General features: G+C 25.2%; 2 protein-coding genes across 2 annotated transcripts; both read left to right on the top strand.

Annotated features, from left to right (window-relative positions):
• The first annotated feature begins 9712 nt into the window (after positions 1–9712).
• LOC145841494 (kelch-like protein 7) lies at positions 9713–12251 on the top strand. The gene is made up of 3 exons (XM_082948854.1): positions 9713–9857; positions 10780–11335; positions 11543–12251. The coding sequence occupies exons 1-3, from the start codon at positions 9713–9715 to the stop codon at positions 12249–12251; spliced, it is 1410 nt and encodes a 469-aa protein (XP_082804980.1).
• A 7190-nt stretch (positions 12252–19441) lies between these two features.
• Positions 19442–26529, top strand: LOC145841023 (four and a half LIM domains protein 2-like). Its single transcript, XM_082948382.1, has 6 exons — positions 19442–19585; positions 20765–20854; positions 21734–21908; positions 22183–22352; positions 24899–25085; positions 25979–26529. Exons 1-6 carry the CDS (start codon positions 19496–19498, stop codon positions 26125–26127), a joined length of 861 nt encoding a protein of 286 aa, XP_082804508.1. The 5' UTR covers positions 19442–19495; the 3' UTR covers positions 26128–26529.
• Positions 26530–26924: the final 395 nt, after the last annotated feature.

Genomic DNA, 26924 nt, shown 5'->3' with positions numbered 1-26924 from the left:
ATATTCTGTGCATTTATCTAAGTTTTATGTTTAAAAAGCAAACAAATGTATTTTTTAATCTATTCTAATTTAAGGTTTGCCATATAACTACAAAAATTCTTTACTTACATTGTTTTTTAATTTATTAATTTTATCTATAGTTTTTCTTACTATTATTTTGTTGTAAACTAAGTTTTTAGTATGTTAAATTTACTTTTCCACTGACTTACATTAATCTAAATATTATTCGCAAGTACAGCAAAATATAAAAATAATATTACATATTTGGTGAATTTTTGCTATGAAAGTTTTAATTGGTAAGAAAAAATATAAAAATTAAAAAAGATAACAAAATAAAAAAAAACAGTTGTATAATTAAATTTAATAATTTTAAATCTACTTTTATGCAACTAAACATTATTTATAACATTTGTATATGGTAAAATTCGATAAAATTATATTTAATTACTTACAGTTTAAATGCTTTCTTACAATTATTGAAAACGATTTTAACCTTTATACACAATTTTAATTTTTTTTAGTTTTTATTAATAAAAAAAAGCTAAAAATTCTTAAACATTCATTTGATTTGTTAGTTTTATAGTAGTACAATACAATTGCATTAAACTTAAAAGACGAAAATAATAGGTTCTATGGATGACTAGAAAGTTCATGCTAAACTAATAAAAGAATTACAAACTTATAGTTTTAAAACTATACAAAAGTTAAATAAAAGTATCTAAACTGCATGGGTTTAATTTTAAATCATTTCTGTTCACCATTTTTACCTGATTAATTTTAAACTGCTTTATTTTAAGCAAACTTACATATCTACCGAAAAACTTGTTGCCAATTTTAATCTTAAAGTTTAATAGACCAAGTTAGTGGCCCTAATTTAGGGACTCATTAAATTACAATAAATTTATTGAGTAGTAATTATAATAATTATTTAACAGTTTAAAAAGTATATCCTTTAATGTTATTTTGCATTTAGTCTCCAACAACTTAACAACTTGTATTATAAACATTTAAAAAAAAAATTGCCAATCATGATGCTAATTAACTCAAAAGTAAGCAGCACTAACTAAAAGTTAATTAGCGCGATAGTGCACAGCAAAAACACTAGTAAAAAAATGTTAGCTAATATTGTACGTCTGTAAAAAAGTTCTGATCACTTGATAAAAAAAAAAGGTTTACTGTAATTTCCAAAATCAATTAATTTTTGTTTTTAATTTTTTTTTTTAGGATTTTCAATGTGGTTTTGTTTTTATTCGTCTGCATTATGATTGTGAAGAAAAGTAGTAAAATACATTAAAACGCTGTAAAACTTTAACAGTTTGTATAATAATATAATTCTTTTGAATTATGTTTATATTTTCTACAGAGTTTATACCAAGCCAATGTTGCAGCTGTGAAACAATCTGCTATGGTGTAAATTCAACAAATTTTTTACTTAAAAAGTTTAATGATTTTTAAACAAACTTTTTAGTCTATATAAGATAGTTTTTATTTTTAATGGAGTGCAAGTTTTATACGAGCGTGAACTTAGCATGAGAGCGTTTTTAGGATTTTTTTTAAATGTTGAAACTTAAGACCCAACTATTTTTCTTATATTAACAGCTTATTGAAACTTTTTTTTTATTCTAAAGAACGGTCCTTTATCTTTAACCAAAAAAAAATCCATTGAAGTGGGGTTTGAGTTTTTGAGTGGGGCGCATTTAAAAATTTTGAGTTTTTTTATTCTTTTTATTTATACAAGCTTTTCTCCAAAAATAATAATTTAAAAATATATATTTTCTAAAGAAATTCATTAAATGAATTTATTCTTGCAAGAACTTATTTTACAAACTAAGTTTCGTTCAAAGACCTCGTCAGTGCTCAAATAAATTGAAAGAATAAATTCATTATTTATCCTCCAGTAGTTGAGATCTCTCTATTTGTTTACTTAAAACCAAAACATATAATAAATGCTTATAAAAAGATGTTTGATGATGTTGAAAATTTTTTTTTCAATTTTTTTTTATACCATAAGCCCAAATAAACCTGTCAGAAAAATTCCAATTTTGAACGATTTTTGTTTTTTAGATATACAACTTTTTATGCAAAAATAATTTTTTTTTAGTAATTTTTGTTTTCAATAGTTTTGTATAGTTATGTTTTATGATGTTGTGATTTTTTTTCACAGTTTATTATTGCTATTAAAATATATGACCCTAAGAAGTTTTACCAAAATCTTAGCAAATCTATTTGAGGGATTTCTTGCTCAAGTGCTAAGAGTTTAGATAAAACTTGTATGGGTCATATCTTTTTAAAGCAATAATAAACTGGGAAAAAATATCACAACACCATAAAACATAACTATACAAATCTGTTAAAAACAAAAACTATTAAAAAATTATTTTATTTTTTCATTAAAAGTTGTATATCTTAACAACAAAAATCGTGCAAAATTAGATTTTTTTTTGACAGGTTTATTCAGGTATATGGTATAAAAAAAAATTGAAAAAGAGTTGAAAAAAAAATATATATAAAAAAGTTTTCAACATCATTAAACTCATTTTAATAAGTATGTTTAAAAAAAAATTAAAAGAAAAAAATATTTTTTAATAAAAGTTTGTATAAATAAAAAGTTGACAAAAAAAAAACTCAAAATTTTTAAAGGGGCCCCATTCAATGGATTTTTTCTGATTAAAGACAAAGGACCGTTCTCTAGAATAAAAAATAAAGTTTTTAATTAGCTATTAAGATAAGGAAAATAATTGGGTCTTAAGTTTGGACATTTTTATAAAATTCTAAAAAAACGCTTTCAAGCTAAGTTCACGCTCGTAAGTTTTATTCGCTGTTCCATTTAGTTGAATATCGAATAACATAAAATCAGTCAACTAGAGTGCAAGATTTCTGATACAATGTTAGTAGATTTGTGGGATGTAGCTATACAAACAGAGTAGCTGTCTAACTTGCACGAGTGTACAAAATTGCACGAAGGGACAAAATTATAGGAGAGCACAAAATTCCACGAAGACACTTTTGCACGAAGACTAATTTGCACGAGGGCACAAAATTGCACATAGATAAAATTGCACGAAGATATTTTTGAATAAAGGGCTACTTTAAGACACTTTTGCACGTAGACATTTTCGCACGGAATAATTTTTTTTAACTTAGGTTTTTTTTTTACTCTCACTGTTACTCGTAACCCTTACCATCGGATGGTAAGTATTTATTATTATTTTTTATTTATTTCTTAATTAAAAAAAAATGTTTTTTTTTTAATTTCAAGTTTTGATTTTATGTAAATTTAATTTAATTTTTTTTTCTTACTATCACTGTTACCTCTAACCCTTACCCTCGGTCGGTAATTTTTTATTTTGCTAATTAAAAAAAAAAATTTTAATAATAATTTTTATTATTTATTTTTCATTTATATTTTTACTATCACTGTTACCCCTAACCCTTACCCTCAATTAGTAACTTTTCTTTTTTTTTTATTAATTTTTATTTTATTTTTATTTCTTCTAATTTTTATTTTAATATTTTTCTGTATTTTTTATTCTCGTGCAAAAATGTAATTCGCGCAAAATTGACTGTTGGTGCAAAATTTTCTTCGTGAAATTTTTTTTCCCTCATGCAATTTTGTGCCCTCGTGCAGGTTTGGCTTTGTGCAAATTTGGCTTCGTCCAATTTATAGCAAATGAAGTCGAGTCAAAACCTTGCTGCAGCAGTGCTAGTGTCAACATGTAGTTTTAGAAATTGACACTTATATTGTTTAATTTTTTTATGTAAAGTTTTTATTTAACAATTTTCTTTTTTTAAAAGATTTTTCCAAATAGTTAATTCTTGCATTAAACGAAACATATTAAAAAAGAAATAATTTAGACTTAAACCATATGGAAAGATTATGACTCCATTTGAAGAGGTAGCAATTATTTATATTACTGGTTTGTGTATCATTTTATGTTCTTTGATAATAACTAAGCAACTCATTTGTTGTGCCTTGTTTCTATAAGCAGTTGAAGAGTAGCAAGTATTGTGTAGTTAAGTTTATTCATTTATTGTTAACAGTTGGGGTTTAAAGTATAATATAACCATACAAATTTTTTATTAGATTAAGTAAATCTTTTTTTATGGTAGGTTGTATCTTAAATGATTAATAGCGAGGATATATTAGACCAAAACTTAATGTGTTCAAAAGGCCAAGAATATATCTGTAAAATCTTAGATTAATATAAATACTTGGAGTAATGATTACATAAGCAAACTTGAAATGATGACAATGAAAGTTATAAAATTTATAAGTGTTTTTAGTTATTTCTACTTATTTACCAATTGAAACTAGTTTGAAATTTTTGCAAGAATTTTGATAAATTGTAGAAATAACCTGTTTTATAGCAAATGACGTTCTTTTAAATCAGTTGTAGCTAAGAGAGCTATGCTTAATATTTTAGGATGTAAAACTAAAAAACTTTTTGCTAACCATATTAAGTTCAAATTTCTAAACAAGTTGTTCAGATGGGATTAAAAAATAGTGTTATAATCGTGTATTTATGTTATGATGAGTTTAGTGAACAGTATGTACTAAAATTTACTTTTCTATGCTTTATTAATATAAAAGTACTACAATGTTTGTTTGCTAGTTTGTTACTTTTTAATAGTTTTTCCTTTTCCTACTTTCAAAATAAAAGAACTAGAGTCAGAAGTAGAAATAAAAAAACAATTACCGAAATCTTTAGTGTTATATTTTTATCAATTTAAACTTTTGGCTTGGTAGTTGTATATTTTTCTATTTAATGTTATTTATAATTTGTGTGTGGGATATAACTTAAATGTGTTTTTTTTTTCTGATTATTTAAAAAGTATAAATTTTTTTCTACAACTTAGCCTTGTATGCATTTTTAAGGTTAGTTTTGGGTTTTTCAAAAGTCTCATGATAGTTTTAATTATTTTGAAACTAACTTTTTCCTTAAAAGCTCTGTCTTTGTCCTTTAAATAAAATCTGGCCCGCCTTTTACTTTCAAGGTTTTTATAATTTTTGTTTGTTATAATTAACTTTTCTCTTAAAAGATCTTTTTTTGTCTTTGGAGCAATACGCGGTCAGCGATATACCTCAAGGTCTTGGTAATATTTTTTTTGATAAAAGAGGTATTGTTTTATTGATCAATAAAACTAATTTAAGTAACTACGGGCACGTGAAACTTATTAAAATAAAGTTTTATTATTAGTTTGCCCATTGCTTTTAAAAATGCTTCCATACCCTGTTCAAGATATTAAGTCTTTCATTCATTATTAGTATTTTGTTATATATTCGATCCTAAAAAAACAGTAACTTGTTAATGAATTGGAACTTACTAACAACTTGATTTTTTTTTTTTTTTCAATTTAGATTTTTTTTAAGTCTTTCATGTTGACTTCTATTATTCAGAGTTTACCAACTAACTCGGTATTGTAAAAAATATTTTTTTGTCAAAATTTGGTTATAATTAGATAAATTAAGTTGATATTTAAATTAAAAACTATCTAAATCATTATGATAAAAAAATGAAATTTTAAAGTCCTTTATACTTTGTTCAAAATATTTTTTTTTGTGTAAAAAAACCAACACATACCTGTGAAAATGTATTAAATAATTAAATAGCTGTTTAGTTAAATGAACTGTTTACTAATACAGTTAGTTTAAAGTAACAAGCACTCAATAGATGTAATAATAAAACAAGTATAAAAATATTTTTTTTACTCACATAAATTACAAGTTGTTTATAAAAGTTTAACTACATGTTCTTTGACTAGTTCAAAAACGTTTTGTTGAAAAGAATAGCAACTTAGTCTTGTTAAATGTTATACCAAATGTTTACTTAAAGTAGCTTACATTAGTTTTTACATATTATCCTATTTGCTGTTTAGTAATAGCTTAATCATTATTTAATGCCTAACTTTTTTTTTAAATATGCTTTAAACCAGGTTCACACTAGTTTACATGAAAATTTTTTTAGGGTACACGAGACTTTTAGGTTGAATGAAACTTATTTTGGGGTACATGATTTTTTTTGTCCAGAAACTAACTTAAAGTTGTTTTTTTTTAATCTTTCTAAATTTAAGACATATCCGACCTTGATATCTTATTGACCATTTTGTTGTTAATAAAAAGACCATTTTTGTACTCTCTTAGTTCTATTGTGTTATATTATGTAAAATTCTTTCACCCTTAGCCACCCAAAAAAAAACTAAAGTGAGCAAAAGTCATAGATTCAAAAATACAAAGTTAATATTCTATTAATATTTAATTTTATTAACTCTTAATGTTTAAAAAAGTTTTGTTACGTTAAAATTATTATATTAATCAGCTTATTCAACTGATATTTGAACAAAAAATCAGTTTGGCCAAAAAAATTCAATTATATTTTACTTATAATAAATTTAAAGTGTAGAAAGGGTCAATAACATCAGGGCTGTCACATACTTAGCTCTCTAATAAAAACTAAGTCTAGTTTTAAATCTTGAAAATCCTAGACCAATTGAGGCTAGTTTTAATATATTTTCAAAAACTCAGCATGACTAAGACTAGTTATAAATTACTTGAAAATCTTGGGTTTATTTTGATATCTTTAAAATATCTTAAATTGTTGCTTTACTTGAATTTTTTTGTTTTGTAATTAATTATTAATATTTAGAAATTTTAACATCTATAAATGTCTAAGTTTCATTGTAATTTAATTTAGATTTTTTTCTTATATATACCACTCTTTAAGGCTAGCTTGTGTACTAAGTCTAGTCTTAAGTCACTCAGGCTTATATTGTGACTCAAAGATTGGTTAACATATAACAGTGTCTAACTTACTTATTAAATTTTTAATATTAAAACTCTGCTTGACCAAAATTAAATTTAAGACTCATGAAATTTTTTTTCTAGTATGGTAACTATTCTCAAACTTCAGGCTAGTTTTTAAAACTTCTTTTTTTATGACATGAATGAGTTTTCAAATTTGATTTTACAAATATTTTTCTATTTTTATTGACCATATAATATTTCGTATTCTAATTTAAAAATAGAAGACTAATGATAAAACTTTTACTTGGTCACTGAGAAAGAGTTTTTGCTTTATTCTACTGAGTATTGTTCGCCTTGATAATAGGAAGTTTTTCAGGGTTGCCTAAAAACTTGGAGTTTGACAACTTAGGCTATAAAACCTGAAATTTGAGAAATTATGAAAAAAAACCTGGAATAACCTAGAATTTTGAACAAAAGTTACTAAAAAGCCTGGAATGTTAAACAATTTTTACATATTAAATAGAAAACTTTTGTTTGACACAAAAAATGTACCACATAGATAAAACTTTTGTCATCTTCAAAAGTTTTTTCACCATCAAATTTTTTTTTTTCTTTATCATTTTTTCATCATAAAAAAAAAACTTTTGAAGTAGCTTTTTTAAAAACATTTTGTAAGTCATATCTCTTTTTGTTATCTAATTTTAAAGTAAAAAACTCGTGATGATTTAGAAGAATTTTTTGCTTTACAGTTAGATAATATTATATACTTTTTTTATGGATAGTTTTGTTTATAAAAAATATTTAGTGTTTTAAAGTTTAATAGTCTCATCTTTCATAGAGTTTTTTGTTTTAGAGTTTAAATTTTAACTGTAAAGTTTATTTTTTAGCTCGTTATAATTTTAATTTAAGTTGGGTATGAATTCAAAAAAAAAGTACCAAGACAAATGATTGTTAATTGGGATAGTGGCAATGTATTAAATTAATCTAGTTAGTATTTTAGACCTGGGTGATACAAGTAAAATATTGTTGTAAAAAATAGATCATCGATGATATAAGTTTATTAAAATGAATAGGGTAAACTGGCTAATTATAAATAAGCGTGTAAAAATGAACTGGGTGTTACCGAATTATTCGTAAAAAAAAAACGATTAAAAGTCTTTACATATTCTTAAACACTAGCGGCGCTAAAAATGCAAATTGGAGTTCACATAATTTTAATTTTGTAATTTACGGTTAACGGATTCGAATTAGCGTGACGACCCCAGCTTTAAACTATTAAAAATATAGAGGACAATAAATAAATGTATATGTGCAGGAAACTTTTGTTTGAACGCTGTAATTGAAACAATTTATTACTTTAAATGTTTTATCAGCAAAAAGTTTGAAAACTAATTGAAATATGATAAAAAAGTAAAACCTATGAAAACAAAAAAAAAATATTTAATTTTTATTTGTTATTTGTTTTTTATTGTCTTTCCTTTTTTACTAGGAGTATATTTCTAACCTGAAACCAACCGAAGTAAGAAAGCGTTTTCTGAACAGCCCACACTCTCAAAAAAAAAGTAAATTTTTAAACAAAAGCAGAATATAACCTTTGTTTTTAATACAGTCCACACCAAAGCAGGTTCCCCTACATTTGAAGCAGGCGATGCTAAGTTGGCGGGCCAGATGTGGAAAATTTAGCTTTTGTCTGGCAAGAATATTTTAATTTGATTTTATTCGCAAAAAATACTCACTATCAAGTTCATTTTGAAAATATAATAGTTTAATGTGATCGGGGTTACTCTAGTCTAGGTTTCAAATATCCCGTGAAGTGTTCCAAAGACTTTTTTTTTGCTTTATTTCAAATTAATAATATCTACATAAATAATTTTAGAAATTTAGCTTATCGAACTAGATTTATTTGCTCTTGAGCTGCAGTTATACTTAAATTTTATTATTATTGGCGGGACGGTTATTTTCAATCAGCGGGCAGGATTCTGCCCGTGGTCTGTAAGTTGCCTATACTTCTGTAGACGGTGCTTTAATTTATCAAAAGGCTGATACCTCTTCAAAAGCTGAAACCAACATAAGGTTAATGAAGAGATCCGTATTGAACAAAGCTAAAAGGTAACTTCAGATTAACGTCGGTTTTAGGCTCCTCTTACAGACTTGTCATTCTCTGCAAACCACTTTACGTGCACTTAATTACTCTGATTGTTCACAAAAGCCGAAATTTTGAAGAATTTATTTTTAAAGTGATGTCTACCGCGCCCGCCGTAAAATCCTTATTAAGAATCTTTTTCTTTGCCAAGTCTTTTTTGCTTTAGCACAGGTGTGAGTTGTTATCTCGTTTATTTCTTGAATAAAATAGTTTTGATTATTTTGATGATTCTTCTCATTTAGATCTTATTCGCATAATATATTTACTATCATTTCTGGCAGACTTTTTCTTACTTTTCTAAGATACTTTAAACATTTTGTTTATTCAAGAATGGTTTTTCACTTCTGAGACAGTTTTCAGATTCATTAAATTGCTTAAATTTTTTATTGTACGGAACACCGTCAATCAGCTATCTTCAATAATACATTACTCTCCGCATGTATGTTTTTCGCGTAGAGAAAATGAACTATTTCATCATTTTCCTCATTTTGCATAAAACACATAAAAGTTATTATAAAGTTGTTCCCAAAAATTTTAGAACAAACACTTGCACTAAATGCTACATTCGTTAAAAAAAGATATTTGTTGTATACTTTAAAAATTAAAGTAATTTAAATTTAAATTGTGTGTTGTATTTAAAAAAAGAGCTTTTTTAACAATTAATAAAAACTTTAATTCAAATAAGTTTTTATATATAAAAGTTTTTTTTTGTTTGGTATTTATTTGAGTAAATAAACTTTGAAGTGCATATCGAATAAAAAAATTCTTGATACTTTCCGCTCAGTTTAAATGCTTAGTTTTTTAAAGGTTAATTAATAATAATAAAAATGCACACAAACAAGCTAAATGAAATAAAACGCAGTAGTCTGAAATCAGTAAGCAACGAGAAAGAATGCTTTGAAAGTGAAGAAGATCTTGAAAAGTCCCATAAAAATGCGTTTGCTTATCTAGGAAACCGTAAAGAAACGGGAGGTTCAGTATTCAGAAACACCTGCAGCTTCAACTCGTTAAAAAAAATTGACGTGAAAGTTTTTAATATTTTGAAAGGTTTTTCCACGCCAGGTAAGATATCTTTTAAGTATTCAACTTGATTTTTGATCATTAAAGGTGTATTTATATTTTGAGTTTGACTTGCCAACTAAATCAAAATAACTTTTTATTGTACATAAATTGTTTTTTTAGCTTTTTGGTATATATTTATTGTTAAACTTATGGTTCTAATTTAAAGGATAAAAGCTTATACGTATTTAAAACAAAAGTTTGCTTTAATTCATCGTTTTCTAATCACTAAAATGTTTATTTCAATTTTTATTTTAAACTCTTTTTTTTTTTTGAAAAACTAACAAGTTTTATTTGTCTAAATATTAGTTTAAAAATTTTCTATAACTTTAAACAGTTTTGTTTATCACTTGCAACTATGTTTTTTGATCGATTATTTGTAGAAACCCTGTAAGCTTTAAGTGTTTCTTTTATTTCTGCTAGTTAATTAATTGTTGATAACAATTTAGTAAGCAATTAATTAGATTTTTATACCTTATTAATTAAAGCAAATTTTGCTTGGAAAAGTTTCTTAGAAATGAGTTTTAATTTTTTACAGGATTGTAAGCTATACATTGGATTACAATACATTGTAAGCTGAATTCATTTGTAAAAAATCATCTTGGTTAACTCGTTTTAACTTTATTTCATACATATTAATTTACATTACTTCTATTATGTTGAATGTCTACTAAAACATTTTGTTAAATTTAAAGCACAAAATCATTGTTTTAGTGTAATGTTTTGTTTATTTAAAAAACGTCAAAATATTTTAAGTTTTATTATATGAATAAAGTTTAAACAAATATAAGTTGTAACACAGTTGTTTGAGTGCTATTTTGGATTATTTTTTCAGGGGATATGCAAATAGGAGAAAACATCATGACCAAAGCTCTGAAAATATGCAATGTATTTCTGGAAGAAGCCAACAAAAAACAAATCACTCAGTTGTGCAACGGAAAGATAAGTATTAAAACTGTGGCCACACATGCAATGCTGGCAAAAATATTCAACCTAAAGACCATATCTGAAATAACTTTTAAATATATACAGCGTTGCTTTACCATGGTTGCAGAAACTGAAGGCTTTTTAGAAGTGGATATTTGGCTCGTGAAGAAAATCCTGTCAAGTTCTGAGTTGAACACCACTTCGGAATTGGAAGTCATGAAAGCGGCCAGTGCATGGATATCTCACAAAAATGATGAAAGAAGCCAGTTTGCGACAGACTTGTTCTTAAAAGTTCGTTTTACCTTGCTGCCCGAACAAGTTTTGAAAAAAGTTTTGCACAAGTCCAAATACAGAGACTCTTATGTGTTTCAAAGAAATGAAAAGTGTCTTCTGCTCGCGAAAGAAATATTGAGAGATAAAGATAGTTTTTATCAAAAAAATCCGCTTTTAAACCACACAACAAGGTATTGTAGTCACATAAAATATAAAGTCTTACTATCTGGACTTGAAAAGACAGTTAGCAATGAAATTCAAGCAAGCGTTTATCAAGTAGACGGAAAACATTTTAATAAAGTTAAAAGAGTTACTAATATTCCCGAACAAGCACTTAAACACTGTGAACAACATACGGTACTTAATGTCAAACATGAAATTTACTTATTGTTTTTCAGTTTATCACAGCGAAATGATACAAATATTCATGTCCACAAATATTCCTTCATCAGCAACGCGTGGAAACACGTCAGCGTCATCCGCAGCGATCGCAGCCACTTCAGTGCTTGTGCGCTAATGGACAAAATATACCTTGTCGGTGGCGTTGATAAGTACAATCAACCGGTCCACTTTTGCATCGAGCTGGACACCACGACCCGCAAATACAAATACGTCAAAAGGACGAATGAAGCTAGGAAGTGCGCGTCTTCGGCGGCGTTCGAAGGGAGAGTGGTTGTTAGCGGAGGCCGCGCGGGCAACACTGATTCGAACACTGCTGAAGCGTACGACCATGTGATTAACACGTGGTCGCGCTTGCCCAATATGGTGTACGGCAGGAATGACCACGGACTGGTTGCCGTCAGAGACAAGTTGTTTGCAATTGGCGGATATCTCCAAGCGACAGCTGAGGTTTACGACGGGCGCAAGTTCTCTCTGCTCAAGTACTCGGGTTTGTTGCATGATGAGTTAAGCTGGATAAACAAGGCTGTTGCGGTCGGCAGCAGGATTTTTGTCTCTAAAAAAAGTTATTTTGAACTACAATTGGGAGCAGAACATTCGAAAAAGCTGTTGTGTTTTGATACAGACAAAGCACGGTGGCACGAGATACCATTTGAAATTCAACAGAGTGTAGATTGGTTCACATGTTTGAAAGTACCCTATGTTTAGTTTTTATAACAATTGTAGTTGACATTAAAAAACCATCTTTACCTATTTTTTTTAAAGGTGATGTAAATAGTTAATATAACTTAAGTGTAGATATATTTCGTGAAACACTTTTTACAACATTTTAAAATGATACATATTTCTTAATAAAGTCACCGTAGTTTTTGTTTCAATTATTTTATTGTAGTAACTAAAAATATTTGAATTTTATTTTATTAACCGTGTTTATTTTTGTTAACAAAAAGATTAGTTAGTATTATTTAAACTGTATGCTTAGGATATTGTTAAATACAAAATTAGTTTTATAAGTCTTTTATTATAGTCACTTTTTATTTTTAAACGTTTTAAATGAAACAATGTAGTCTTATAAAAACACTTATTATTCAGTTTAGATATAACTAGCTTATATATTATTAATAGTTATATTTAATTTTACTTAACAGATGGGATAATTTAACAATTTAAATTTACTTATTTAAAAAAATATTCTAAAATTGGTTAATTCTTAATAAAAGTTAATGCTAGTCATTAAAAAAAACCTAAATTCACCCCTGCCTTTTAGTTTTATTAAATTAATAATAGTTTTGACTTAACTAAATAAAGAGCATAAAAAAGTACACAAGTTTAAGTTTACCCTTTTTGGTTATTTATTTACTATCTTATATCTTACTTATTTACTTAATTATAGTTAAATCTTTAGTTTTAAATGCTAATTATTGTTGTCTATTTTTAACATTAATTTATAACTCAAACTAGTTTGTAGTGATGTACGGTAATTTTTGTTTATTATAGAGACAAGTTTGATTCAAAGATAAATAATTTATATAAAAAGATAGTTCTGAACTTAAACTATGATCAAAAGAGTTCTGCAACAATTAATAATCTTGTTATTTTACTAAAATATCTTAGCTAAAAGCTTATTAATTAATTATTTTCAACTTATACTTTTGATAATTTTTCGATTACTCCTGCTATTATTTAGATATCTTTATGATTCTTGCATTAAAAATCAAGTATTATGCAAGTAAAGAGATTAAATCAGTACTAAAGTATTTAACAAACTTCTAAAATCGACTCTAAAATGACTTAACCATTAAACTTTTGTATTAAAATGTATTTTAAAGACAAAATACACAAGAAAAAAAATAGTCAAATAATATAACTAACTATAAAAATCTAAAACTTGAAAAGATTAATAAGAATTTAAAATATTATTATGAAATCATCACAGTAAAATATTCTTTAATAAAATCAATTTACAAAAAATAAATTTAGGTAGAATTTAGTAGTTAACGATGATTTTTTGCAAATGAAATTGTACTTTTAGTTCTTAAATAATGCATAATAACCGTTTATTCACTTGTACTTTATTTTAAGAAGTAGTAACCTATCATTCATATATTAACATGTTTGCAATTAATATTGTTTATCTCCTTTTAAAAATTAATTTAAAGTTATATATATATATATATATTTATTTATATTTTAGTATTTTAGTTCTCATGTTATTAGACAAATTATTAAGCACATTTTAAAACACAAAATTCAGAATAATTTTTGTTTAGATTTTTTTCATTTCGTTTAACTAGTTGTTTTATAACTAAAGATTTAAGTAATGTGTAACAGTGTAAGCATTTGGTGTACGACTCGATATCTAAAAGTTACCTTTTTACACCAGGTCCTTAAACCAAACTTTTTAAGAGCTTTTTTTTTAATCGTTCATTACTGTTTATTGAACAATAAACAATATATAGTTTTAGCATATGCAATTGAGAACATTTTCCAATTTAGAAAAGAGTTGCCTTTTACAAATAAGATCTCTTGAATTACTATTTAATCTTAAATTAAGTTTAAACTCAAAATATGTTTCAGCTTATTGTAAATTCAACTTTCATCAGTTTAAAGTTTAGCAAAAAAGAACAACCAAATCTATTAATATATTCAAACTTTCACATTAAACGGAGTTCTTAGTGAATAATCAAATTAATTTTTTTTTATTTACCCAGTCAAAACACGCCGCTGCTACAATGTTGAGATTTTAGAACCGTGTTCTCTAAACCCATTAAATTCGAAAAATAGTTGTTTAAATAGTTATATTGAAACAAACAAAACTAAGATACAGTTTACTCACTATAAAAAAGACATACCATGTAACTTTGAAATTGTAAGCTACCAGAAAGTAAGAAACGTATTTTAGCTTAAGTCCTTGGAGACCACATTTGTAAGACGTAAGTACTATTTTACCCCGTAAAAACAATTTCTTGACTAAAATCAATTAAAAAGTTAATTACATACATGACATTACATAATTGAAAAAAAAATCGAGGTTGTTTACTTATTTTTCAAAAATAGTGAATTTAAAATAGTCTCGAACTTTTCAAAATAAAGCTTATCAAAATCAAAACATTTCATTGTTTTCTAATATTAGTAGTTTGTCAAATTAGTATGCTATTTGTTTATACTGTTCTTAAAGCAACATTATCTAGTAGTGTTGAGTTATTATTTTCTATTATATTTATTAGACTAAGATAGTTTTTCTGGATATAAATTAATTTAATAATATTATTAAAGATAGCTGCTTACTTAGTTTAAAAAAGAACATTTTAAACTTAAATTTTTATTGATTTCTATTGCTATCCATACGTATTTTAAAAGTTAAAATTGATAATTAGTTTCTTAGTTTTTATGATAAATTTCAGAAGTAAAATGTTAGAAAAAGAAACTGAAAATTAAATAGTTATATTATAACATTTTTATTTATATATTTGATCTGGATTAGCAAATAAGGTCATACATTATCTAAAACTTAAAAAAACTAGACAGTAAACTTTTTATTAGACATTAATTTAATTTTTGTTTTGTAATTTTTTACCCAATACAGTCTACAAAAACTGCCCAAGCATTTTAATTCATAACATAAAAATACGACATCTCGAATTAGATAATTGTTTACAAAGTTTAAAATCGTTTAGCAATTTATCACGAAAAAGTCATTTTAGAATTGATTTATAACGGTAAGATACAAACTATTCTGGCAACAACTAAACCGTTTTACTTTTTACGATTTACTAATGTATGTTGACCATACTGACAATACATACTTAAACTAAAAGTATTCAAAGTTTTATCAGTTAATACAAGCTAAATAGACAAGAAAATGTAAACAGTAAAATAAAACTGCTTTAATGAAATAGTTCTTCATCAAATGCTGTGTGATTTTAAAACTTAAAAAAGTCTTAATAATAAGTGCTTAACGAATACGATACCCTTTATTTGTGGTACAAGTAGAAACTGTTTTTATTTTTCTAAAAATTCTTAGGAATTTTGAGTTTAGAGTTTTAGGTTACAACAGCACTATAGTTTAAAAACAGTAGAAAAAATATTCAAAAGTTCATTGATCAATTAATTTTCAATAGAATAAGTCTTGTGTTTATATTTTTTTAGTTTTTGTAAGCTTTGTTAAATAAGTTATTTTAAAGTATTAAATAAATGTTTATGAAATATTATATTTTTAAGATGAGTCGTTTATATTTATTTTTAAAGACTTTAAATTATGCCTGAGTATTGTTTCTACTTACATTTTACAGTTTTCAGAGGACATTTGCATTGTTCCTGTATTCACAACAAGGTAGTGAATTGACTAAAACTATATTCGATTAGCATAACTTAATTTAACAAAACAACAAACAGTAAAGTATGGCAGCAGATTTTTGTGTACAAAACTAAAGAAACGCTGGCAAAAATTGTTAGTTAACGCGATTTAAACTAAAGTCTATTCTAAAAAAGATTTTTAAAACACTTACAACAGTTTTAAGAGTGACATTTGACATTGGCATTTGTTTAGCACTATCATAATCAACTGAACTGCGCAAAACGGTGCCGTGTGCAAAATAATATCATCTTCTCTATTAAGCACATTATTTAAGTGAGAAAAGTTTTTAAAGCGTAAATTGAAAAACATTGAACATTTTTGTTAATTTCAATAGTTGCAAAGCAGATTCAAAAGTTAAACTTTAAGATAAAATACTGTTCAATAAAAAACAGTTTATACTTTAGTATTTGAGAAAAAAAGGTCATTTTTAGAGTAAAAAAAAGTTTTGATGTTAGCCTTAGTAATGATCTTACAGCTATCAGCAAGTTTAAGAACGCAAATAAAATTAAAAAAATTAAAATTATCGTAAGTTTACTACAAGTTAGAAAAACAAATTTTTCTCTTCTTTTTTTATTATTAGATTTGTTAATTGGTTTTGTTTGAACTTGGAACTTCCCTATACTTTCAACTTTTTAAAATCATCAATGCTTATTTATTCTTACGGTCTTTTCAAATCAACTAATAAACTGATATAAAACTAGATGACAAAAGAAAAGATAAAATAAATAAATGTCTTAGTTTAGTTTGTTTTTTAATTTTTATCATTTAATGATAACAAGTTTAAAGCAAAAAGTAACGTCCCTAACAAAAATAACTGTAGTTATTTATATTTCAATTCAATTTAAATATCTATAGAGTGTTAGAAAATCAAAACGTAAATTCATTAGTAACAATTTTAATGAATGTTGAAACGTTTTTAAAATAAATGAGAAGTTATAAGTTACTAAAGATTCGTTGTTTCGGTTATTAAAAACGTTAACAAGCTTTGTAAATTTATATAAAAGCTAAAAGCTTAAGCGTTTTAATAACGTTTGTTTTAGATGTTAAGAATAATTAGTTGTTTTATTCAAATTTATTTAAAACTTATCTTAAAACCAAGTATGGTGTTAAAGTGTATAAAAGTATAATCTAAATTCTTCCTTTCAAACCTTTTTGATGCGTCTTTAACGTAAAAAAAAAGCTTTTGTCTTATCAAAAAAAAACTCATAACTAAAAGTGTATATTACTTCTAAGGACATTGTTAACTTTTAGAGGATATTATATAGAGATAATATTATTAATATCAATTGAAAAATTAATTACACTCAAAGAATTTTTTACCGTAAAATTTATTCAAATTAAAAAAATATATATAGTACTCCTTTTAATATTAGCAGCTATTATATAGTTTTAAATAATTTTTTTATACTGATTAATAAATTTGAAAATTTGAAATCCATAATCAACAAACAAAATTTATTTAAAATATTTAAAAGTTTCACAGCAACCATTAAAAAAAAGTGCAAAATTGTATAAAGGAATTAAAAATAAATTTATTTATTGGATAAAAAAAGATAACCCTATTTTGTTAATCTGTTACTTTTTTTTTCACTTACTTTTTGATTAAAACACTTTTTGTCTTGTACTTAGTTGTGTATGACGTAATCAACAATTGCAAAAGATCAAGTACGGACTGTCTGTTTATCTAATTTCACGTCATAAGTACTCATTTCCGGACGTAAACGTTTTTTATTTTAGATCTTGTAGAAGACTTACAATACTTAAAAAACGTTTAAATTTAAAGTAAACAATTATTTTTTTTGTAAAGCTTGCTATTCTACGATGCTTTGCGTGAAAAGTAATGCTTATAAATATTTTGTTTTAAAATATTATATATAGATGTATTGTTTCTTCTTTTTTAATCAAAATTTATTCCGTGAGAAAAAAAACAAGTGTATACAATCAATTTCCTTTAAAAAGATAAAAAAAGTAAAAACTATTAGATTTAAAAATGAGTTTTCTAAAAAGCTTAAAAATATATTACGTGCTTTCAGTTTTTATTTTCTGTTTAATAAAATAGTTTTGTTAGTTTCCCACTTAAATGTTACGAAAAAATAAAAACGAAATAGAAAATAAGTTTAAAAAAATAAACTTGTAAAATAAGTTTTCCTGTTTAAAAAAATAAATACTTTAGACATGACTAACATCAGTTTAGTGTTAATTCAGAAAACTGTTTATTTAAACTACAGAATTCATTTAGTTATTACTGTCTGACGTAGTTAGACTTATTAATTGAAGCAAGTCAACATAAATGCTTTTGTAATGCTGTAAATAACTTTGATGTAATCAGTTATACTAATCATAAGGGAAATAATTTTATTTACCAATATGTATGATTGTTTTAGTAAACTTTCAAACTATGTTATTTCTAAAGGCTATTTGCTGGGACAGTTTAAAGTTGGCTATACTGTTTTTATAACTTTATTTTATTAGATTGTATGTTATAAGTAGTTATATAGTTTTGTTATAACAGTTTTATAATTTAAGTTTACTTCAGGGTAGTTTTTACGTTTTATTTGCATGTTCTCAAATATACATTTTTATCGTTTTTTATTTTTTAATAAAATAATAAAAAAGTAAAATATAACTCACAAACTATTAAATTACATATTTTTGTTATAAAATCAACATAACAATATTCTAAAAAGGTTATTTTATTTCAAAACAGCAAAGAAGAAATCAAAATAGTTCATGTATATTGACAAAAGTTGAAAGTTTTACTTAATTGTTTATTTATTTAAAAATATAGATATAATTCCGTGTGTACTATGATTACTTCAAAAGCTTTGTTAAGAACAAATGTTGCAAAAATTTATAATAAAATTTTATGCCAAGTATTAATAAAAAAGCACTTAAAAAAAACACAAACCTAGTCTATTATTATTTTTTTGAAGTTTTAAATAACAAGATTTTGATTTTGTTCAGTTTAAGTGTTAAAAACTGCTTAAAAAATTATACAGTAAAGTATTAGACTTTCAGGTAAAGTTTTATTCTTACTTAAAATTAAGGAGTCTTTATCTAAAACTGCTTTTAATGGTCGTGGGATTATGTATTCTATTTAAAGCAACATGTAAAAAGGTTTTGTATATAAAAAGGAAAACATTTAATTTTTTAGCTGACAAAAAAAATTAAAAAATGTTCTACGTAGTATGTTCTTTAAAATTTTATTGATAAATAACGTTTAATGAACAAAGTATAATTGTTATATAATTAGAGCAAGTATAACTTAGTTATTGTTTGAACATTTACATGAAATTAAAAAATAAACTATGATCTGCCATAATTTTATCATAAATAAGTATAAATCAACTGTTATTCGGTGTGAAAAAAGTAAAGTTCGTCTCTAAACTGTAAGGTATGTGCTTTTGCTTGGGATGTCCCTATTGTGATCAAAACTAATAAAACAAGATTCGCTAGATAGTAAAAAAAATCTGACATTATCATTTTTGCACGAAAATTATATTTGCTTATCAATATAAGTCGATAAAAGCACTTGCTGTTGTGTTATTAATATTACCACAAAACAATAAAAATTATAGTCGTTTAGTTAACTATAATGAGTGTCAAAGTCAGCGGAGGAAGACAGACACCGCCAAAATGCAACAAGTGCGGCATTTCATTGGTTGGAAAGCAGTACCTTTTACAGGTTTGATGTTAAAACAGCCTTCATCTTTTATGAGAAAATCTTTTACATTAAAGTTCATGTTTTATACTTATTTGAACTAGAAGTGTTATAACTAAATGTATGTCGTTTTATAATCTTATTGTGTTTGTACTTGTGTTTTTGAAAATTGATTTTAGGTACAAAATTTTAAAACTAAAAGCTTTAAAAGTTTATTTTCGGCTGTCAAGATCCAATGGTTATGCAATAAGTGTTCTAAAAGTAATAAAACAAAAAAGCTTTAAAGTTAAAAGTAGATGTAGCAGAAAAATAAGTGTAAACAATTAACGGTTTAAAAACTTGTAAAAAGAATAAATTAAAACCTTTGATTAAACTGTTTTAGTTTAATGTAAAAAAAACTAAGGTGTTCTGTCTTCTTTTTGCTTCGAGAATAAAATATGTACAACTTTTTTATATTTAAAAAAACAATAGTAGCAGTCATTAATTTAAAGTTTATACTAAATTTTACAAAAAAATATTTGAGTACTATATGTTTTGATATTTTGATCGGTTGAAGTTAATAAATGGTAACTAATTTAAAAATCCGTTTCTCTGATTTTATCATAGTCGCTAAAACTTTTCGTTTTTGTTTATAATTTTATTTTTTTTATTTTTACTTTAGCTTTAATTAGTTTTCTTAAAAAAATTAAACTATTAATAAGCTTCAGAAGATGTAAAAGTTGAACAAGTATTGATTTCAATAAAAATATTAAAATTACGTAAAATTAATTTTTAGAATATATTTAAGTATTGAAAACTTAAATAAATTTATGACGTTTCACTGCTTTATAAAGAATTGTTTTTGAAATTTAAGACTTTTGAACTTTTAATTAATATCTATTGTAAGTTATTGTTTTATGCATGTAGAAAGAAATTGAAAAGTTCATATTAATAACTATTTTTAGTCTGTTTAATTTTTGGTATAAAGTTTTACAAAGTTTATAAAGTTTTGGTATATCAATTTAATTTAGAAACTGAATGATTATATATTGAAAAATTTTAAAATCAAAATAACTATCGACTTTTACAAGGGTTAACAAAATAAAAAATTGGGTTTCATTAAGCATTTGCGTATAATTTGTTAAACGTTTAAATTTATCATGCACAAAATACTTCCGTAGATTGAGTAAATTAGAAAAAAGAAGATAAGAATACTAATTTCAGGATACCATGAAGTTCTGTGTGGAGTGCTACGAAGAAACGTACTGCAACAACTGTAAAATATGTGGAGATCTTATTCGGACTGATCAGCAGGTAGAGTTTTAAGTACTTACTAAAGATGTCAAACAAAGCGATATTTTTCAATAAAAAACAAACTAAAATGAAGAAAAGATAAGATTAGCTAAAAAATATATAGTAAATTTTTTTATTACGTTACAATTCCTTAGTAATATTAAAGTTTGAATTTTTGTTTATAAGTTGTTTATGCTTTAGGTATTCTCAAAATAGTTAATATATTAGTAGTTACTTTAAGTTCTAATGTGATATGTTCAATCACTCTGAATATATAGAAAGTATACAAACTACAAATATTTAAGTAAAAACTTAAAATACATTTAGGATCTTTAGGAACGATAAAATAGTTAGCTAAAGTGTTTAAATTATCAAAAAATACGCAATCTACTTGTTTTAATAGTATTAAGACTACTTAAACACTTAAGACCAATAAATAAGGATTATTGTTCACTTTATAGAGCTCTATTAAAAGCACAAACTCAGTTTTTTTTAACAAAGTTCAAATTGAAATTATTCAAAAAAAAACTACTGTAGATAAATAATATGTTTATACACCTAACATATTACTCTCAATTACAAGTAAAATATTATATATTTATTATCTATTATAACTTATTTTACAGAGTTAAACGTCGTTTTGAGTTTCGTATTATTTTTTGTGCTGAAAAATCGTTTTTTTTTTTGAACTTTTTATACATACTGCAATCTTAGCTAATATCACACTTTCAAAAATGCTGCAAAAGTTTTTAACATTATGTTATTAAACTAATTAATAACAAAAACAGTTTAAAAAGGCTCAATTGAATTCAAAAAGTTTTTTTAGGGAGTAAAATCTTAATTACCTTAACTGCCGCTTTTAATAGAAGTAAAAACTTAAAAAGAATTATTTAATTGCAGGACATAACATATAAGGGAATGCATTTCCACGACTTTTGCTTCAAGTGTTCTTCATGCGAGTGCGAACTGGCAAATAAAAGCTTCGTGTACAAGAACGAAACTTTTACTTGCGCGCAGTGCTTCGAAGATAAGTTCTCTCCAAAATGCGAAGCTTGTGGAAAAACATTCAAACCAGGTTACTTAAATTTACTCAGTTTAAGGTTGTATTTTTTCAAAAAGAAAAACTTGTATACAAACGTTCCTTTTGAATACGCGCTACCTGTTTAGTACTTCTGAACCAAAAACTTTGTTTTCAAACTGTAAAAACTTTATGTTTCGACTATGTGCTTATTAGGTATGCACTTCTTGCTAAGTACGCACTTTTGGGCTGTGTTTAAAGTGCGTACGTACAAGGAAGATTACTATAAATTCCTGTTAAGTAACCACAAATTAATTTCAAAACATATCAGGCGTTAAACGGATGGAATACCAGGGCAAGTCTTACCACGAAGAATGTTTTAAGTGCGTCAAATGCGAGCTTCCGATTGGTCAGAAGTCGTTTGTGATCATAGAAGGAAACATTTACTGCAAGATTTGCTACGAAGACGAAATGGCAAAGAAGTGTGTTGTTTGCGGTAAAGTGAGTTGTTTAATTTTCTAAAATATTTAATAATAAATTAAACTATTTATTTGAAATAATTTTTTCTTAATTTGCATTACTAATTCTTTAAATATTAAAGTATGTTGTATTCCTCTTTATGTATTATATTTGAAAAAACAAGATTTGTAAAATTTTGGTTAAAAATAAGATTACTATTAAAAAGTTTAGTATAACTTAATTTTTAATACACTAAGTTATTATAGGGAACCATATAAATAGGTGGTTATGTTTTTTAAGTTAACAAGCTATTAAAAAATTGAAAAGTATTTAATACAATAAGTAACCTACATTTTTATAAGATGTGTTCTGTAGTTTAACAATAAAACTAAATAACTTTGCATATAAAATGTTACAAAAAACATAGTGTATATAAAAACAACTAGCTATGTTATAAACTTTTCCTTATCAATCAAATTTTAAAGCTAGATGACAAACAGTAAGTCTGTATCCGCGTGCCTGTTATTAATTAACCTAAGTATAATGTTTTAACTGGTCTAATAAATAATTAAGAATATTTAACTGTTTAAAAAAACATTGTGAATTTGACCACAAAGTACTCTTCCAGGTTTCTGGTATCCAGTATTTAAAACCTTATAAATTGAATAATTAATTTATAAGGTTGTTATTTAAAAATCCCCGTGCAAGTACATTTAAGTGGTAACAAAACTAAAACATTTTACTTAAAAATACATAAATAAACGATATCTAAACTTAGAAGAATCTTTCTAGTTAAATTGTATACCATTATAAGCTTTTTACTTTTCATTAAATCTGTGTGGTTTTCAACCCTTATTTTAGTTTTTTTTATCTTCTGGTCGACTAGACAACTATCAACGAGCTTCTAATATTATTTTGTAATAAATACTATTAAAATTTTTTTATAAGGTCATAAAACTTTTATACTTAAATAATTTTATTGTTTAATCTATTTTGGTTTGATTTTTAGATCTTTAAATCAGATGTTTTAAAGTTACTTTAAAAAAAATCTATTTTTTATTGTAAAAGATTTATAAATTTTTACAAATACACATTTAAGAAAAAAGCTGCTTATTTTGAATAATAGAACAGTTGTTTAGTTAACTTTATTGACCATAAAAAAGCGCCCGAAAACGTTGGTTCATGGACCTGGTGTACGAAAAAATCTTTCGGGTATTGAATCATGCACCAGGGTACATTTTAATGTGTTGGATTAACTTTATTCAAAGTTTCGGTTTGAATGTTCTAATCTAAGTTAATTGATCTTTTTTATACTTTGTTACTTTTAATGCTAAAGTATCCAAAATATAGCGTGTTGTTGTATTCCTTATACTATATAAGGAATTGTTAAGTTTAATTTAAAAAAAGTAGTATAGTAGAAAAATTTCGATGTTAATACTTAAAACATCAAGTTTTCTAGTACAACACGATGACTCAAAGAGCTGTAGGAAAAAATTTAAAACGTTTATACTTGAAAAAACCACATAACTTCAACAACTGAGAAAGTTTAATCTTTGTATAAAAATATTTTTTATTTGGCAATTGGTTAGAAATACTTTACAAAAACAAAACATTTAAATAATCAGGGCTGCTATTGGTAGATATAAATTTAGGTTGATAAATTTAAGTTAGAGTTACTTTTATAAAGTTTGTAGTAGTCGTTTAAGAATTTTGTCCACAAAAAGATATAAACGAAACAAACTGTTTGAAGTATAATAACTAAATTTATTAAAGTAAATAACAGGTTCAAACTTACTACATTTTCTAAAGCTAGTATAATAACACAGTAAACAGAGTTTTAAAAAGGTCATTACGTAGAACTGTATTATTAAATCAGCACAGGAAAACCTTTTTATCTTTATAAATATAGATTTTTATTGAATAGCATCGTATTCAAATAAACTTATCTGTTATATAGTAATATTCCTTTTTTAAATTATTTCTAAATTTTTTGAATAGTTTTACAGATTACTTCTAGTAAAAAATAGCCAGGAAAAAATGAAAATAATATGTTTAAAAAAAAACTTTTGTTTTTCATTTTGTTTACTAAAAGCTTTTAGTTTTCAGGTATAATCTATAATACAAAAGTAGACCGTAAAATATTAAGTTTTGTTTTGTAGTAGTACTTTCTGATTAACTTCTTAATATTGGTACTCTAAGTTTAAGATTGATAAAAGTGTATTAATTTAATTTACAAAAGATATTTTAAGACTACAATACTCAAGTATAAAAATAGTCCTTCGTTGTTTTCTCTCAGTTCTACTGCTATAACTTTTGAATTACTACTTATTAACTAACAAGTCAGAAAACCAAAAAGAATAAATAAAAAACCATATAAAGACAAAAGATTTAATAGGTGATCTACCGGATCACGATCCGAATGATTTTCAAAACTGAGATCAGGTCGGATCCGGATCCGAATATAAAAAAGCAAAATCCGGCTGGACTCGAATCAAGATAATTGGATCCGATAGATCACTAGCTATAAACGTTTAATTTTTTAATCAAAAATGTAGAAGCTTTTACAAAGTTTCCCTTTAACTCACCAGAGCATAACGAACACGGGGGTGGTATACAAGGAAGAGAACTACCACGCTGCTTGTTTCTTGTGCACCGCTTGCAAGAGGAACATCAGTGAGGAGAAGTTCATCACCCACATGGACCAGCCCTACTGCATGCAGTGCCACGCCACCAACTTTGCCAAGAAGTGCATTCAGTGTGACCTTCCCATTTCAGGTATTCAAATTTTGTCGTGGTTATATATACATGATTTTGAAGTACGGCGTGTAAAAGTTTACAGTTTAAATTGCTTATACAAGACAAACGAGCTACATATATGTTAATTTATTACAAAGACAGTTGTAAACATAGATACATTTTGAATCTAATCTGAAAAATTGAAACGATTTTTTGAGTTTATATGTACGTTTATTAGTTTTTACTACAAGCTAACTATTATCTAAAAGTACACAACAAGTTATTATATATAACTGTCTAAGACTTACAATTAAGTTTATAACTTAAATGTTTATTTGAAAATAAATTTTAATCTAACTGAAAATTACTATATTAGAAAAATGTTCTAGTTATATCTCCAAAAACGTTTAAAATTTTTCAAGTGTAAAAAGTGTTTGTAGGTATTTGTTACAGTTACATACACGCATTTTTAATTTTTATTTAAGTATATTATTTCTTTAGTTGTAGCCTAGAAAACTTTTTCTTTTTAACTTTAATTGTCCGAACTTGAACAGTCTCATACCTACCTGCGTTTTATATTAAAATACCAATTTTTTTGTATTGAAATTTACTTTGGTGAAAAGTCTCTGTTCCTCAATCTTCTCGTTTTTTTTTTTGCTAACACTACGCCTTTTTGACAAAAACGTTGCATGTTGTTGAATTATCTAAAAACCTAAAAACATTGTTTTGTAATTTAATCATTAAGTAAAAACAGAATCATTCACAAATATTGTAAAACATAGTTTTTATTTACTGATTAAACTTTATAAATATATAAATATTATACTTTACAACTTGTTTTGTATACTTTACAACTGTGTTGCCAAGAAAAAAAGTTTATAAAAACTTACATCAGTACTTACGTTTATACTACAATAAAAACCTACTTTTAGGATCAGGTGGTGCAAAAATGATGATGTTCGAAGACATGCATTGGCATTTCGATTGCTTCAAATGCTTTTCATGTGACCTTCAGCTCGAGGGGCAGGGTTTCATTTTAAACGAAGAAAACCAAGTGTTTTGCACAGAATGCGAAGCTTAAAGTTAAAAAGAATAACCAATAAAAAGAGGAACTGAAACAGTTTGATTTTTTCTACCTGCTTACTATTTTGTATTTTAAGTTTAAAGCCATTAAATATTGATTACCTATCAGGTTAAGTAAATCTAAATATTTTTTTACTAAAATTAAACTTTTGGTGAATATAAAATTTATTCAGCCAATGTTATCTATGAATTTTAAGCTTATGTTTTATTTGAATAATATGCTAAATCTTCTACTTTTTATGTTTTTATAGTTTTCATCTAAATTGTACAATTTTTGTTTAAAAGACATGTTTGAGAATGTTTACAAAAATAACTTTTACATTTTTGTTAACTTTTAAAGCCGTATAAGAAAATACATTTAGCAACTGCTGCATGAAAAAATAAACTTTGTACTTCTTGAGTTAAGCAGTTTCAAACATTTTATATTTTAAAATGATAGATGTATTCAAAATTTTTAACAATCTTAAATTATTTTGTAATAAAAAGATTTATACCGAAAAATTCCAAAACACCTTATATCCCACATCGAAAATGTGATCTAATTGTTTTTTCTATTTGTCTAAGAAGGGGAGTTAAAAAAAAGTTAACAACTGTATGTATAGAGTTAATTGTACATGTAGTCAACAATAAAATTTAATTTTGTAATAATAAATAAAGTTTATTTAAATAGCTTTTTCAAAAGCTAAAACTGATGTTGTTCTGTTAATAGGTAAAAAGTTTCAAATTGTGTTTGTTTATATTTTTTAATTGTCATTAAATACTAATGAAAAAGTTAAAAAATAGTGTACAACAAAA

Source organism: Thalia democratica, chromosome 7, assembly GCF_965202585.1.
Source record: "Thalia democratica chromosome 7, ktThaDemo2.hap1.1, whole genome shotgun sequence".
Classification (NCBI taxonomy): Eukaryota; Metazoa; Chordata; class Thaliacea; order Salpida; family Salpidae; genus Thalia; species Thalia democratica.
This window is presented reverse-complemented; position numbering and strand designations above follow the sequence as displayed.

Excerpts from the sequence above, each read along its gene's own strand:
- LOC145841023 (XM_082948382.1), top strand. The coding sequence starts at position 19,496 with ATGAGTGTCAAAGTCAGCGGAGGAAGACAGACACCGCCAAAATGCAAC. Across the intron at positions 20,855-21,733 it reads TTATTCGGACTGATCAGCAG|GACATAACATATAAGGGAAT; the intron begins GTAGAGTTTTAA and ends ATTTAATTGCAG. Across the intron at positions 21,909-22,182 it reads TGGAAAAACATTCAAACCAG|GCGTTAAACGGATGGAATAC; the intron begins GTTACTTAAATT and ends AAAACATATCAG.
- LOC145841494 (XM_082948854.1), top strand. The coding sequence starts at position 9,713 with ATGCACACAAACAAGCTAAATGAAATAAAACGCAGTAGTCTGAAATCA. Across the intron at positions 9,858-10,779 it reads AAACCGTAAAGAAACGGGAG|GGGATATGCAAATAGGAGAA; the intron begins GTTCAGTATTCA and ends TTATTTTTTCAG. Across the intron at positions 11,336-11,542 it reads CTTTTAAACCACACAACAAG|TTTATCACAGCGAAATGATA; the intron begins GTATTGTAGTCA and ends ATTGTTTTTCAG.